The sequence below is a fragment of the Brassica oleracea genome, chromosome C1 (assembly GCF_000695525.1).
Source record: "Brassica oleracea var. oleracea cultivar TO1000 chromosome C1, BOL, whole genome shotgun sequence".
Taxonomy (NCBI): domain Eukaryota; kingdom Viridiplantae; phylum Streptophyta; class Magnoliopsida; order Brassicales; family Brassicaceae; genus Brassica; species Brassica oleracea.
In genome coordinates this window covers 23,706,097-23,723,187 of record NC_027748.1, presented here as the reverse complement: position 1 = coordinate 23,723,187, position 17,091 = coordinate 23,706,097, and the positions used below count along the sequence as shown (strand labels likewise).

The following is a 17,091-nucleotide window of genomic DNA, read 5'->3' as shown; positions in this document are numbered from 1 at the left end:
AACCAAAGATTTGATAGTTTCATAATTATAACAGATAATATTCTGAAAATCATTCAAGATCATTAAGATTAACTAACACACACTGCCAAACAATAAAATTGTGAAAAAATTTAATGAATAACACACAAATCCACTTTTAATAGAATTTTCTACGTAGACTCCATATTTAGTCTGCAAAATCGTAGACTTGCTTTGCAGTCTGCGTATGCAGAATGTCATATACATCTACTATTTGGGTTGGTTTTTGCAATTGCAAAATTCACGAGTTATTTTTGTATTTGAAAAAAGTTGTGATTGTATACAAGTAAACTTCCTTTTCAGTCTACAATTTGGAAAATGTTAGTTTTGCAATTGACCCAAATTCACCAAGTATTTGACTTTCAAAATCAGACTTCATTTTTAGTCTATATTTTTAAATTTTTTGAAAGAGGTTAGTTTTGCAATTGACCAAACTTTACCTTTTACGAGTAGATTTAAATGGACGTCTACGAATGTGTAGACTTCCTATGAAGTCTACTATCAAATCCGACGGGTTAATTTTGTGTTTGACCAAAATAAAATAGTAGACTTCATATGCAATCTACGTTTTTTTTTTATAAGAATAGACTGCATATGAAGTCTACACTTTAATTAATTTTTGGTCAATCTTTTAACATTTTAGTCAAGCATAAAACTAACATATTCAAAGAAGTCAAAGTTTTGGTCAAATGCAAAAATGACATTTTGTAGACTTTCCGGGCAATCTACAGAATGTAGACTTTCTGATGAAGTCTACTATGAAATGTCAAAAGTTCGGTCAAATGCAAAACTAATTTCTTTGTAGACTTCTTCGTAAGTCTACCAATTTTTTTTTTTTTGTTTTCAAAGGTAAAGAAAGACATAGACTTTTATTGAGGTCTGTGTTGTAAAAAATATAACTTTGGTCAATTGCAAAACTAACATGTGCGTGACAAGTAGACCGCATCGTAAGTGTACACATATGCGTAGACATATAAAACAGTCTACTATCGCGACATAGATCTAGAAAATGACGAAAGCAATGTAAATAGTTACATTTTCCGGTGTAAAACTCATCTTTTCCACCGTCCAAACTCTAAATATGAGCAAAAAGAAACACTTTTGACGATTTTTTACCGAAGAAACTAGAAAGCATGAAGTTTTATGTTTATAAAATGAAAGTTATGAGAGTTTTTAGATGAAAATTGAGAGAAAACGAAAATTTGTTGGTGTATAATGAGGAAAGTAGATATAAATTAAATTGTAGAGCTTTAAGAGCTTAAATATGGTTGGAAAAATTGATGATAATGACGTTGTTGTAAATAAGGAGAAATGTTTAAGGTCTATTTGGTATTTTGATATTTTTGAAATAAATATGAAATTAAATAATACTGATAATTTGGTAAACATTTCAAAAACTTAAGGAGGGTATGGAAAATTCATGAGTAAATAATATTTACAAAAAATATTATTTTTAGGTTTAACTTGAAATCTAAGTCATATTTGAAAAACGCTCATGGTTTTAAGTATCTGGTTCTTATAAAGCTCCTTGTGTAAGAGAATAATTTTGATTCAATCATTTTATTAACTTTAAGTATTTATCATCTTCTATTTCTTGATTTTCCATTTGTCGTGTAACTACAAGATCATGTAAAAGGTTCCAAAATTCTCGTAAATAAAATTCTCAAGTTGTCTAAAGATCAAAATCAGATTTTTTTTAAACACTTTTTATCTTTCTTTTCTTCCTCTAAAGCGAAAAGACCAAAAGAAGATACAGTCACCTCCCTGTTACGCCAGAACAGGAACAGACTCGATGTTTATACTCATCCGCTTAGTTTTCCAGATAGCCAATTATGTGCTGTGGAAGGAGAGGAACTCAAGACGGCATGGAGGTGTGTGCGCACCTCTGGATACAACTACTAAGGCCATTGGGAATATGGTCAAGAAGCGCATCTCATCTTTAAAGTATATGGGAAACCATAAGCTGAGGGGGCTACTAGTGAGATGGTTTACTATCTACACATATTAAAACATATCATTCTTTTATTCTTTAGAGATTAGAACAATAGATTATCTTATGTAAATTCTTTTTCCATCTTTGATCAATAAATTTGATATTTAATCAAAAAAAGAAAAGAACAAAAGAAACAGCCAGTAAATTTACAATAGAAAAATATCAAATAAAAGAAAGAGATAGATTCTGTAGCATTTGTTAGACTGTTGTTGTATATATTATGCTTCAGTTTATTCTGTATGATCGTGTGAACTAGCATTTGTCTGCCTTTAAAAAAAAACTACGATTGTTCTTTTCGTATAATTTTTGTTTGTTTTGTTTCACGTTATGGCCCTTTTCTCCCTTAATGCATGCAAAACCCTAACTATATATTACAACCATACAACTTTAATTAAGCCAGAGATTTGTAACAAATGTAACGAAAAGAAACATTTCAAAGATTTGTTTATGACTTAAAGTTAGCTAATGTTTACAATCAAGCCGACTCAAAGTCTAATCGTGAAAGACAGACATTTGGGTGCAAAAAGTAGAGAAAAAACTATGGGCTATACATATAAAAGAACGTTATGCGTCAATACGTGTCCTGATGTACACCGAAATGTTTATCTATCTAATCGAACAATGCCTCTTAGTTATCATTACAATCACTAGGAGGCCTATTTGTTTTCCTTTTAGTGGCTTAATATGGACCGAAATACATCATATCATTCATGTTCGATATATACTGTTATTTTATTGCTATTAGAATTATGAAGCTGATTATGATAAGCATTAGTTAATTAAACATATGCATTAAGAAAAGACCAAAATTAATCCATATACGTCACGTAAAGGTGGTTTGGACTGCCAAGAAGATAGTCGACCGTGAATTTGAATTTGGCTCCTTAGAGCATCTCCAAAAGACATTCTATAACTTCAAATATGAAGTTTTTTGCTCTCCAAAAATGAATTTCAAAACTTCAAATTTGAAGTTTTGATGAGTGAAACTCTATATTTGAAGTTTTGCTGCTCAAAACTTCAAATTTGAAGTTTCATATTTTTATTTATATTTTGGTCCCTACAATTACACATCACATTTATAATTCATAATTATTTTTTTGTTTATTACTTTAATCCTTATAAAAATTATATCTCATAAATATTTTAAGTTTTGTTTACAAAATTTAAGTTTACACATAAAATTAAATAAAACTTTAAAAGAAGATTTAAAATATTTAAAACTAGATTTAGATAACAAAAATATACAAAAAAAATTAACAATTTTTTTTAAAAAAAATTACATGAAGACATAACTATTACACAGATTTAAATATTACAACAACACTAATAGTCGGGTAAGTTTGATCCGGAACCTTTAAAATTTCCAAATATTGTCCAATTTTTTTTTGTGTAATTGAAGATGATTGTTGTTGTTGATGATGTCTTTTCGTACAATTATTTTTTGTTCTTATATTCACGAGTATTAATATCATCGATAAAAGTTAGTTTTTAGCAATATTTTATGTTTCTCTTTTACTTTCTTGTTATGATCTAATATATTTACAAGTATTAATATCTCCTGATTTCAACAATTTTTTATCTCTAATCTACAAATTAAAAATGAGGAGAGCTATTTTTACTTTGAAATGCACTAGTATATCATATATGCATTACGAAAATCGCTTTATGGAATAATATGGTATTTTGGTTGAAGCTTAATATTAATTAAGTTATTTTGTTTAAAATTTTATATTTTAATATAATATTTTATTAATTAATATTGTTGTAATATGTTTATATATGTGTTAGTTATTTACAAAAGTTTTATGAATTCAAATTAGTTATGACAAATATAAGGACCATATTATAAAATACAAATAGTTTTGAAGTTAAGTTTGAAGTTTTGCTTTTGGAGAAGAACACCTTTAAACTTCAAATATAGACTTTTGGAAACTTCAAAATAGAGTTCCTTTTTGGAGATGCTCTTACAGAAAATATAACTTAATTAGGAATAAGTTCTCCTCTTCTATAAATTTTTTTTTTTCATTATCTTGAGGAGTCCAATATTTATGAAAGGTAGATTACTCCCTAAAAAGAAAAGAAATACATGGATAGACCTCTTTTTTTAATATTCAAATGAAAGCATGATTTTATATCCAAAAAGCCACAAAATCACCACAAAAAGTTCCCATTGATAGCACATTACGATACCTCGTTTTACTGATATGCTATCGTAGATGCATATAAAATTTTCATACTCTATAACATGACTAGATTAACGCTATGGTAAAGTTTTAGTAACAGGACTAAAATCTAATTTTTCGCGACACATTTAGTGAAAATCAGAAAAGTTCCATCTCTCATCTTGCATTTTCCCCTCTCTCATATCTCTCATTTCCCCTTTTCTCTTAGAACCCTAATAAAAGGTGAGATCGATTCTACGAATCTGGAACCCTAATTCCCTTATCCCAACTGTAAATTCATCGCCATTTCGATCACCGAAGGCAATCTTGCTTCAATTGCGAGGTCTGACTCGATATTGAGCTCAAATCGAGCATAAGTATCCTTGCTTCAATTCTTTCGTATCGTTTGATTTCGTATTTGCATGTTTGATTTCGTGTTTGATTTTACTTGATTGACATCGATTTCGTAGTTGTTTGCTTGAATTGAGGTGTATATATATCAAGTTATCATCTACGAATATGTTTTGAGCTACGTGTTCTGAATTTGATTAATTTTACTTTGAATTGGTTCTTTATGTTAGTAAAGGTTTCAATTCAGGTTAGAACATACAATGGTGGACAAAGCATGGGTGCATCTTAGCAGGTGATGAATTCAATCATATATGTTACTTTTCAGTAAGTGTTTTGAGATTTAATTAACTTGTTTATTTGCTTTTCCTTTTGATTCTTAACCGTAGAGTTGATCCTGCTTATGAGAGATTGGCTTCAAAGTTCGTACGAGATGTGGCTGCATCTTTGGGAGGGATTGATATGATTCTCTGTCCTTGCATTGACTGCCGTAATATAGATCGTCACTCAGGAAGTGTGGTAGTTAACCATCTCGTTACTAGGGGAATGGAAGAGGCTTATAAGATGTGGTCTGATTGGTATCTACATGGAGACTTCAACTCAGGGGTTGCAGATGAAGGCAGAGTTCATCGATGGAATGATGCGATCTTCGGGTTATAGAGAGATGCTGAGTGTTTTGATGAAGTGTTAGCTGGTACGGGGGGTATGTCTGAGATGGCAGAGAGAGACGACAAGAAAGAAGATGAGTTTTTGGCAAAGCTAGCTGATGATGAAACACCATTGTATCCGAGCTGTGGAAAACATAGCAAGTTATCGGCTATTGTATCATTATTTAGATTTAAGACTCAGAATGGGTGGTCTGACAAGAGCTTCAATGATCTGCTAGAGACATTGCCGGAGATGTTACCAGAGGAGAATGTGCTACACACTTCACTCACTATATGAGGTTAAAATTTTTTTGAAGTCATTTGATATAGGTTACAAGAAGATTCATACATGTGTCAACGACTGCTGCCTATTTAGAAAGAGGTTGAAGAAGCTTGAGCACTGTCCTAAATGCAAAGCTTCAAGATGGAAGACTAATACCCACAGTGGTGAAAAGAAGGAAGGAGTGCCACAGAAAGTATTAAGGTACTTTCCAATAATCCCAAGACTGAAGAGAATGTACCGGCCTGAGAAAATGGCCAAGGATTTACGGTGGCACTTCAGCAACAAAAGCACTGATGGAAAATTTCGACACCCTGTTGATTCAGTCACATGGGATTAGATGAATGCCAAATACCCTACCTTTGCCGCTGAAAAAAAGAACATGAGGCTTGGACTTTCAATAGACGGATTCAATCCATTCAATATGAAGAATACAATGTACAGTTGCTGGTTAGTTTTGTTAGTCAACTATAACTTGCCACCTGATTTATGCATGAAGAAGGAGAACATCATGCTTTCATTGTTGATTCCCGGTCCACAAAAGCCTGGTAATAGTATAGATGTGTACTTAGAACCCCTCATTGAGGATCTAAACCATCTGTGGAGCATTGGAGAGTTAGTGTACGACGCAATGACTCGATCAACGGTTACTTTGAAGGCGATGCTGCTTTGGACGATCAGTGATTTCCCACTTTATGGGAATCTTGCAGAAGAAATGGTCAGTATATGTTCTTCCTGTTGTTTTCTTTTAGTTTTCTTTTAAGTGGTTAGTTGAGGATATTAAGACATACAATATTTCTTCCCGTTGTTTTTTTCGAAAAAAAGTTCTAAAAACCCATCTGGAATGACAAGGCTTAAAATTTGGGTCAAGTCACGCACTAGAAAAGATGGAACACCTATTAACACAAATGCTGCTGAGAAGATTGTGAGCTTAAAACAAATATTTACTTATCGTGATTTTGGTTGGGAGTTTTTTATAACTGAAGCTGCTTTTGTTATTCGTTTGTTTTCTAATGTGAAGGAAAAGGCAGCTGAGCTTGTTAATGGTTCTAATCCATCATGTGCTAAAGATAGATATGAGGATACACTAGTCCAACTGTTAGGACCTGACAATCCTGGTCGTTTGAGAGTAATGGGCAAAAATATGAGTAAGACAAAATTAGCTTGCTTCCAAGTGAAGAACAAGACTATGTCTGAAATGAAAGAGAAGCAAATTGAACTAGAGGAAATGGTGGATCAGTTAAAAACTGAACTTGCGAAAGTGAAAAACCAGGTGGGAGAAGAATATAAAGTGAGTGAAAAATCAGCTGCTAGAGTAAGTTATTAATATTACATCAATGATTTGTTTACAATTTTGCAATGTCACATTTTAACTCATGACTATGTAACAGAGTGTGTATAGAAAATCACTGAAGAGGTGTCTTATTATTGATTGGGCTGATGAAGATGGATGGAAACGTTGGTGAGGGGCGTATTTTCTCTTTCGACCCAGATGATATAGTGAATGACAGTCGATTAGGCCCTACAGATGTTAAAGTCTTGGTTGATTCTGTTACTGAACCATAAGCTTACCTCTGGAGACCTGCGAGAAACATGTGCACCATTAAGGAAGCTATTGGCCATATTATTGCATGGCCTAAGAATAAATGTGTTGAACTTGGTCAGAGCCTCCAACCAGAAGACATTGCACCACTGATAAAGTTTTTTTTTCTGTTGTCTTAGTAGTATAAGGTTAGACCTAAGAATACTGATTTGGACATATTATTCTATGTCTGTGATAGGGCTCAAGGGAAAATTATCTCAACAAATGCCAACTACTGGATTTATCCGATGATAAGATGGTTCTTGGTGAAGGACATTGGCAAACTACTGAACCAAAAGCATTGGTTAATGGAATTCCCCTCAAACCAAAAGCAGTTAAACTCTTTTTGGATGTGATACTTGAACCTGATACGTTTTTATGGAGGCCTACTTCGGATTAGGCATACCTTGAGGACTGCTTAATGACGCTTATATCATGGCATGCTCACAAAGTTGTCTCGAAAACCCACCAGACGGAACAAGAAAAGTATCTCCTACACGAAACACTGCATCGTCAGTAGGATACACAAGAGAAACAGTTCTAAAAGTTCCATCTCTCAGTTCTAAGTATCCTATTGCAACAAGTGTACAAAAAGGTCAGAAAGCTCCTACTGAGAAGTATCCTACTGCATCAAGCCGTGTAACATTTTTTGTTTAGGTTTTAAATAATATTGTCAACAAAAGTTACTAAAAGAAAGACTGGAGAAAAGAACCAGGTGAATGAAAAACGTTCTCGACACAATCTGCAAGTAACCCTTTCTTTGTCAAAAAAGTTTAAACACGACAATATAGTTAATTATATAAACAGATTAAAAAAGCGATATTTAATATGTTAACGATACTACAGATCCATGCAGTTTCTTAAAAAACTTGTTTACAAAGGTGTTCTCGTTTTACTGACAGTCGAAATATCTAAAAGAATCTCAAACTATGACATGATTTGTTATAACCGACGGATCCTGCTGGACCGTAACAACAGTACTGTTATCGTAAGACCAAGTAGCACATTCCGAGCTACTTTCGATCTGACAAAGCATCAAAACTTGTCTGACGTTTAACAAGGTATCATGGAGCATACGGTGCTCCAGACGTAGACGATCATTCTCCATCTTTGTTCGCTGACAATGGTAATAAATGTACCGGAGCTGATTCTTCAGTTTCCGATTTTGAATCTTGAGCTGGTTTAGCTGGACACTTATCTCATCCAAGTGCTTTTGTTTCTTCACCCTTGACCGCTTAGCTGATTCCCGGTTCAATGACTTCCGTTTCTTTCTCCTCTCATCAGTACAGTCAGTCAGATCAACGTTTGAACCAGTCCGGTTTACCGAACCAGGCCTTAGGTACTCACTAGCCGAGTCCGGTATTATATTCGTTGATGACGAGTCGAGGAACGAGAAGAGATGTGAAATGTCCCATGAAGTGAACCCGCTTTCAGAAGCTTGGACAGGGGCCGTTAGACCCGGTTCACATGAGAAAACCGGAGAAATAGTTGACATTATGGTTTAATGTTGAACTAAAAAAATGAAGGACAAGTGGAAAAGATAATCTCCTAAAATGTATGAGAATGTGATTTTTTTTTTTTTTTTTTTTTTTTGACGTCGAACGGCCATTCTATTAGTCAAGCTTGAGGTGGAATGAGAATGTGATTAAGAGGGGAAAAAGGGAAGAATTGCATTGTTGGAGGTCCATATTTATGGACGGACTATGGCACCCACACGAGGGTATTCTCTTCACTGTGATAAAAGCAGAGAGAGACCAAAAGAGAGAAAGAGGAAAGTGTTGGATACATGTCTACGTAGCATTAGATGTAAGTAATAACTAACTAGCTATTTATATCAAGTGAATGACTATTTGATCAACAAAACTTTATCAGATCGGATTTGTGGCAGACATAGAAAACATATGGCCTGAAACAAATATGTGAATGTGTTCGTCAAGACTTTGGATAGATACTTGAAACATCGATCTAAGCACATGTAATGGTGTGAGACTAACTAATCTGATATGTACAAAGACTCAAAAGGTACATAATGAGTGTAAATCATGATGATGAAAGGAATAAGATTAATAAGCGCTAGGATCAAAGATGAATGTGTATATGAACCTATGGTATGATTTGTGAAGGTGATCTACGTTGTTTAAAGTAGATAGTTTGGTTTAACGAGAGGAACAATGATGGTTTAACCCGATCAAAACCATAGGAAGAGGAGATGTGTATTTAACAGATTCTTTGATGTGTAACATAGTTTCAGTCAAATGGTTTGTACTTTCTAATATTAATTGGTAAGAAAACTAAAAAAAGGTTTTACTTTCGTAGTAGTCCGATTAGACAACTTCTTGTATTGTTGAAAAAAAAATAGACAACTTCTTCTACTAAGAGTATCTCCAACCCAAGAACTTATTTTAAGGGGAGTAAAACTTCAAAATAAAGATTTGAGAGTTGATTACTCCAACCATGAATTCTAAAAAAAATTCTTAAAAGTTTATTTATTTACATTATAGTCCCCAACATTAACAAAAGTTACTAATAATGATAAAACTTCACAAATACATATAAAGATACTTTTATAATATTATACAACATAAAATATTACAATATTATATAATAAAATTATATAAATTACATATATAATAAAACAACACATACACGCAAATTTTAGAAAGTTACATATAACATGCCAAATTACTCAAACATTGTTTCCGTAAGATATGTAATATTTAAGTGTTTATATAATTTTTTTTAATTTGTGTTAAATTTGTTTAACGTATTTTTATTTTGTGTGAGCTTAATTTAATGTATTTTTCTATTGTGTGAACTTTATTTCCATGTTGTGTAATTTTTATTTTATTTTATTTTGTTTTAAATTACTTAAGTTATTCTAAATAAAGTTATTAGATATATTTGTTAAAGAAAATAACTATAAGAACTAAAAAGAAAATCAATAGTAGTTTTGAGGTTTTGAATAGTGAAACCTCAAATTTGAGGTGTCACTATTCAAAACCTAAAAATTTGAAGATTTGAGGTTGGGTTGGAATGATAAAAACCTCAAAATTTGAGGATTTGAGGTTGGGTTGAAGATGCTCTAATCTATCTTATATATTAAAACAGAAGTCACAACATTGATTCATGTGTGATTTTTTTTAAAAAATGGACCTAATGGATCTGTTCCTATAAAGTCATGTTACATTTAATCTCTAATCTTATCATTTAAATTTTGGATCTACCAGAAATTTTTACTGGGCTATCAATAATTGGATTTAAACAATAGATGATCCATTGAATTTATAGATATTATTAAATTAAATAGATATAATTTATTGTTGTAATACTATACCTCCATATGTTAAATATTTAAATATTTGTCAATGTTAACTTTTAAAACTATAAAGATTTTTTTTAAATAACAAAAATCATATTATCTAACAATGATTAATCTTTACTACCTTGTTGTCAAAAAAAAAAAAATTTTTTACTACATTAAACCAATAAAAACAAATTTTAAACTATATAGTTTATTTTAAAAATTAAACAAAAACTAAATGTTTAATTATGTACTCGATAATATAAATCTATGAAGCGAAAAGTTTAATTTTTTAAAAACTTTTTAAATTTGTTAAATGTTACAATATCTTTGAATATGACAATAAAACAATATTTTACTAATCTTTATATATATAGTTACGATTTTAATAATCCGAAAATATATATATATATAGAAGAAGATACAAATACATGTGAAAATTTGAAACAATTTATTCCATGAAAAAATATACCGCAAACTTATTATGTTTTAAAAATTGATAGAGATATATATATTATAATATATACCAATTTAGAATTGAAAACATAATATTTATATAAAAATAAATGAAAACAAAAACCTGTGCGTTTGCGCGGATCGAGATCTAGTTATATATTAAAATAGAAGCAAATGCAATAAATGTGTTCACACACACATTGCGACGTGTCAGCTTCACAATCATTTCAACTTTAAAATACATACGTGTGAGTCTCATAGTCATTTAGCACACTAATTTTGTAATTCTGTCAAAAAAAAAATTTGTTCACACACTAATTTTTTTAATCAGCTCATTTTTAGTTTTTGTATTTTTAACCTTTGTATTAGTGAATTGAAGTTCTCTCCGGGTAAATACTGAATAATATCATTGTTTAAAGAAATAAATTACAAAATCATTAAGATTCACATCAACTAAAATGCAGGAATAAGAATGTTTTTAGAAATTGGGAGTTTCGTATCTTGCCAAACTAGGCTATGGTTGAGGTTTATGCATACGAAAGCAACAAATAGTTGTGATTGGTTATGAATTAAGGAAACTGAGGTGAAAAACGCCATACACAAAGTTGGATATTTAGTTTAGCCAAGTATTGTTTTCCTTTACATAGTTTTCATATCAGACCAAGAATTAGAAATATAATCAGATTGTTAGAAAAATCAGAAATCATAAAAGCTTTAAAAGAAAAATTTGTGAAATCAATTGAAAAACAGAATTCATGTACCAAGTGAAGATATCACATTATTTTTAACGCAACTCTAACCCATTTCACTCGATTGTAACGGTTTTTATCATATTTACCAAGAACTTTTATAAGAATGTATACATTATTGGTTATAGACTATGTCTATTTCTTAACATGTCCAACAATATTGACAGGACGCCTAACCATTTTTATTGATATTCTTAAAGTATGGTCCAATAATTATGTATGTAAAATAAGCCTAACATATTAGTTTTACATTTATTTATTTTTCTTTATATTTGTCGGAAAAAAATAAGTCTGGGTAAAATATTTGGATCCAAAAAACTGAACCTAACTTGATTTGAAAGTAATACTAAACACAAATTGATTAAGTACTAAATTGGATCTAAAAGTTTAATATCCAGATAAATAGATTCGAATCCAATCCAAACTGAAATATTTTGGATACCAAAAATATTTAAAACACAATTATATACTTAAATATATTAGTTATTGTAAATTTTATATCTATTAGATATTGATTAATATGAAAATATCTAAAATAATAAAACATCTTCACAATACTGAAAATATATATTTTCTCCATCTAAATATTTAAATTGAACTATTTTTATATAAATTTAAGTATTTAGTATTAAATTATTCCAATTTTTATGTTTTATATTATTTTTATTTTCAGATTTTTAGGATTAAGTATATTTGGATTTTTGTTAAAAATGACGTAATTAAAATTGGTACCCGAACTCGAACCCAAACCTAACCTACAATGATTCGAACCAAATCCAATACCAAATTCAAACCAAAATTTGTAAATATCCAAATTATATTTAGTTTTCTAACTCTAAAATCAAAATCCGAATAGATCAACTGAATCCAAACGGATATCTGAATGTCATCTCTTGAAAAAGCTATACGACAAATCTCATATTATAGCATAAAATAAATAATCTAATCAATTATTTCACTCCACACACGATACGGGTTACTACCTAGTGCGAAATTATTAGGATCAACAATAGGACATCATTATTCAAAATATACACAAATATTATCAATAACGGCTCCAACGATCAAAGAAATGACTATAGTCGAATATACTCCTCCCAAGGTATCCTTTTATTATTAAAGAAGAAGCAACATAAAATAGTAATCTTTAATTGGTAATTTATTTACATCTATGCCATTTTGCATACGTGTCAACTTGACAGTTCACCTCAGATACCATTTACATCTACCCTTTTGTATCTAGAATAGTTACAATGAGATGCCATTGGACTTACTTTTTTTTTTTTGAAAAAAAAAACGCCCCAATAATAAAGGGCGTATATATTTTTTACTATTATTTTGCGACATATATTTTTTACCGTATGGTTTAAACGTTTTCCCTGTAGACCCTTACCTTCAGCAATCAATTTGGTCGTGAGAATGAAACGCCCCAATAATAAAGGGATATATATATATACCTACGTTTTTAAAGTGGACTGGACTTCCATCCATATTTGGACCGGACCAGACAATCCACCTCTAACCTGATTAATTTTCATATATCACGTTTAGTTTTTATGACAACTAAAGACACCCAATGCTGAATAAGTAAATGCTGGAGTATAAATTTAAAATCGTTTTAGAAGTATAGTTAATAGGGTCTCTAAAAATTTTAATTAGGTAATTAATCAAAGTCAAAATATAATTCATATAGAAAAAATATTAATGACACATTTGTCTTAATGTAACGATCTAACATATGCCTAGATATAAAATTTAACATATGGTATTTAAGATTTATTGTTATATATAGATTCCCTAAATACCGTCCTATTTAATTCGTATGCTAAAATTTATGCTAAATTATAAATATAACATATTTAAGTTTTAAATCATGTGCAAGAATAAATCTAAACTGATCTTTGTTGTTATGTTAACAACGTAATCATATAAACTCAAATGGAAATACAAATCAAAAGTTTACTTATATAAATTCATTATTGACTAATTACACAATCACAGAATTTGCATTATCATCGCGCGCCATCAATATGTAGCTCGTGCCTTCACCCTATAAAAAGACACGAATGATGTGATACAAATCATACTTCTCCCTAGAAAAAATACTTTTTACATTTCTTAAGGTTCGTGAACAGATACAGCTGAACAAGAAAACCTAATCTCCTTTCGCTATATTTTGATGTCGATAAGTGCTAATATATGTTTTCTAAATTAATTCACTCCGCGCAAAGCACGGATCTATACCTAGTGTTATTGTATACAACATGTGCATATGTTATCAAAGTTGAATGGAAAGTAGAATGTTTTTGTATTTTTTTTTTTTAAGATTCCTTTATTTTCTGGTCTATGTAACCGCAAATATAATTAGTGAAATCTACATGTGAGACAGAAGATAAGCCATGGACCAGAAAAAATGTAAAAGGTATAATATCACATAATAAAGAAGATATGTACATTATGTCAGACAGTTATCCTAGTAGGGACACTGAGAGGTGATTTTTCTCCCGGGCAGCTAAACCGAGAGAGGTCTTTAACCAGCGGTTCTTTCCCTGTTTCTGACTTTGACCAGTGGTTTTTACCATTTTCGGGAGAAACCTTTAGATCTTCACAAGCTTTGCCCTTTAACCCACTCGAGTATCCATCACCATGAAGGCCAACTCCTTCTGTTTCTATTGCTATAAAATAAAGCATGAAGGATATATAAATTCCTCAAAACAATGTAAACATAATCAGTGAATTCAATACGCCCTAGATAACATAAACTACATACCATGAACTGTTTTTGATTTTTTCCCACATGCAACAGCTTTTCCTTTTCCTTTTTCTGAAAACAAACAGATTTTATAAATTATGCAGACATAATGTTATGATCTTGATAACTTCCCAAGGCTTCTTAGAAAAAAAACGCAGAATAACACAAATAATAATCACCTTTAGCTGTTAATCTGGACTTAGATGATTCAAATGTAGGAGTTAGAACCTCTTGTTGTGTCTGTGTCCTTACAGAAGGACTGACATCGGTCGTATCAGATAGAGGTATAGAGCTTGTAGGAAAAGAAGTTGGTGGTGTGTGAAGGTTAGAACGGGCTGGTAAATGACATCAGAACCACAATTTAATAAAACCAAAACCGTAAAGAGCAATACAACACGTACACAAGGACTAACTGAATAGCACAGGACTTACATGAAAAAGAATCGTTCTTTCTTAGCCTCTTAGCAGATGCACACGGGCTTCCTTTGACTTGGTCATCTGTTTTAGTTCCAGTAGGCGTAGTCGTTTAATGAATTCTTGTATTCGCTCTAGTTCTCTCATCATGCGTTGGAGTGAGATAAGATTGTTGTGTCTATGTGGTTCCAGAAGGAACTTGATTGGTAATATCAGATAACATAATTAGTTCTCCTTCAATGGAATTTGTTGTTCTCTTCCTCTTATAACGAAGACGTTGACTTAAATTTTAAGCGTGAACTTAACGAAATGGGTGGTATCTGTGAGTTAGCTTGGGCTTAAGAAAATAAAAAAAGATTAGTAATGCCCGACAATACAATCTCAAGCAAACTAAATTTTACAGGATAATGAAGACTTACAGAAAATGTTATCAGTCGTTTTTAACCTCTGAGCTGGTCCCCGTATGATTGTATTTTCCTTAGAAAAATCAATTGTCGCCGAATTGATAGTGCTTTCAGTGGACACGATGTTTGCTTGTGCTTTGTCAAGTATGAATTTTTTTACATGAAAACAAAACGCAACACATCATTCCTGAACACCAATCCAATATCTTTATAAACATAGGCAAAGGACGACTTACACAAGATAGCTGAATTCTCGTTGTTAGCAATAGTTTCATTGTTTTTTGTACTGTGTTTTCTCTTACTGGTAGATCCAGTTGGTACTGTCTTTTTGGTTGTATCTTTCATCGTTCTCTGCTGCAAAATAGACTCTGCGTTATTCTTTTGGCCAGATTGAAGAATAATTAGTTAGGGAATATAGGATACTATCTTGTTACTGTATTGCCTGCGCAAGTTTAGTTATTGTCTTTTTTATTTATGGTTAAAAAATAAACTATAGTATATTTAATTACCTTTGTGAGTATTAGGGGTCTATTTTATAAATAGGTCTCAAAAAAATCATTGCTAACCATCATCAACTTTGATCTTCGAGCCGGTTTACTTAAGGTGCAAGAAATCAGTAGATGATTTGGACATGGCAACAATGGAATCTCCCTCATAGATACGCCCATATAGAACTCCCCTTGATAAAGTAAGCCCATTCTTAAAACCATATCTAATGCAGGTTAGGTATGAAACTGATTGGTAGTTAGGGAACACAGTGGATTGCAATACATAGATGTTTGGAGGTTAGGTATGTAACTGATATTGGTACCTAGGGAACACAGTGGATTGCGATACATAGTTACTTTTTATGAATGTAAACAATCAAAAAAGTTAACAAATTTTAGTCTACAGTTAAGCAATTTTAGACTAAATCATAGCTTACACAGCAAGCAATGCTTTTTAATAAATATAGCAATTAACAAATTAAAGGAAAAAAAAGGCAAAGAAATTATCTGAAGCATACTTTATTATAATAAGTTTAACCAAAAACATACCCAAAAATAAAAAACGAAAACCAAACAATTATTAAAAAAAAAAACCAAAACATGAACTCGCTTCAGAAATAAGAAAACAAAAAAAACATAAACTTCAGGCTCGCAGATTTAGGTCTTCTTGCCTGCTTCAGCCTCCAAATCACTCATCTTCTCCACCTTGATAGTTTTTGAGCGAAGATTCTTTGAAGTCGAAGTGATATCTCGTGGTGGGTCTGACCATGCTCCCTTTCTCTTCGTGGATGGTGTGGTGGATGGTGTGGACAATCCTTCAATGTGTTCTTCATTGTCAAGGAGATTGATAGAATTCTGCAAAATAAGAAACATAAACTTTAGCAAGTCTCATTATTAATACAACAAATGCATTAAAATTTAAAATACTGCACATCACTTAAAATAAGAATACAGTCATAACTCTTCTCCACTTGTAAGAGCTAGATCTTGATCAGACTCAGAACTCTCAACATTGGCTGACTCAGTGAAAACAATTTGGCTTTCAAGGTAGATTTTTCCAACCTTGTAGATTTCAGATCCATACGAAACATGTTCCTTTTCCACAGAAATTCCAAATGAGAAAGTCTTTCCAACAACAGCAAGAATGGCGTCAGACAAATCTGTAGGATCCTCAAGCTTGATGACAAAAAGACCAAATCAGAATATATTAGAAAAAACTCAAGTATCTAGAAAATAACTCAAAATACACACTATGTAATGCATACCTCATCAAATGATCCATTCAAGAGAGTCGCAGCCGATTCGACGATCATTCCCTTGGCAATTTGGTCAAGTAACATCAGTTTTGTTTCTCCTGTGTCATCCTTAACAATCAAATGGAGCTTAAACCTACAAACAAAAACATCAGTAAGCAGATTGCGTAAATGAGAGTCTAATTAAGAATGTTTCAAAATACATACGGTTTGAATATACAAAGTGTTCTAAAATTCTCACCTT

At 31.5% G+C, this 17,091-nt stretch overlaps 1 protein-coding gene across 1 annotated transcript; it reads right to left on the bottom strand.

The window, feature by feature from the left end:
* Positions 1–7,952: 7,952 nt before the first annotated feature.
* On the bottom strand, positions 7,953–8,525 carry LOC106335478 (ocs element-binding factor 1-like). The gene has a single exon (XM_013774013.1). It carries the CDS (start codon positions 8,523–8,525, stop codon positions 7,953–7,955), a length of 573 nt encoding a protein of 190 aa, XP_013629467.1.
* Positions 8,526–17,091: the final 8,566 nt, after the last annotated feature.

Coding starts and splice junctions, on each gene's coding strand:
- LOC106335478 (XM_013774013.1), bottom strand. CDS start 8,525: ATGTCAACTATTTCTCCGGTTTTCTCATGTGAACCGGGTCTAACGGCC.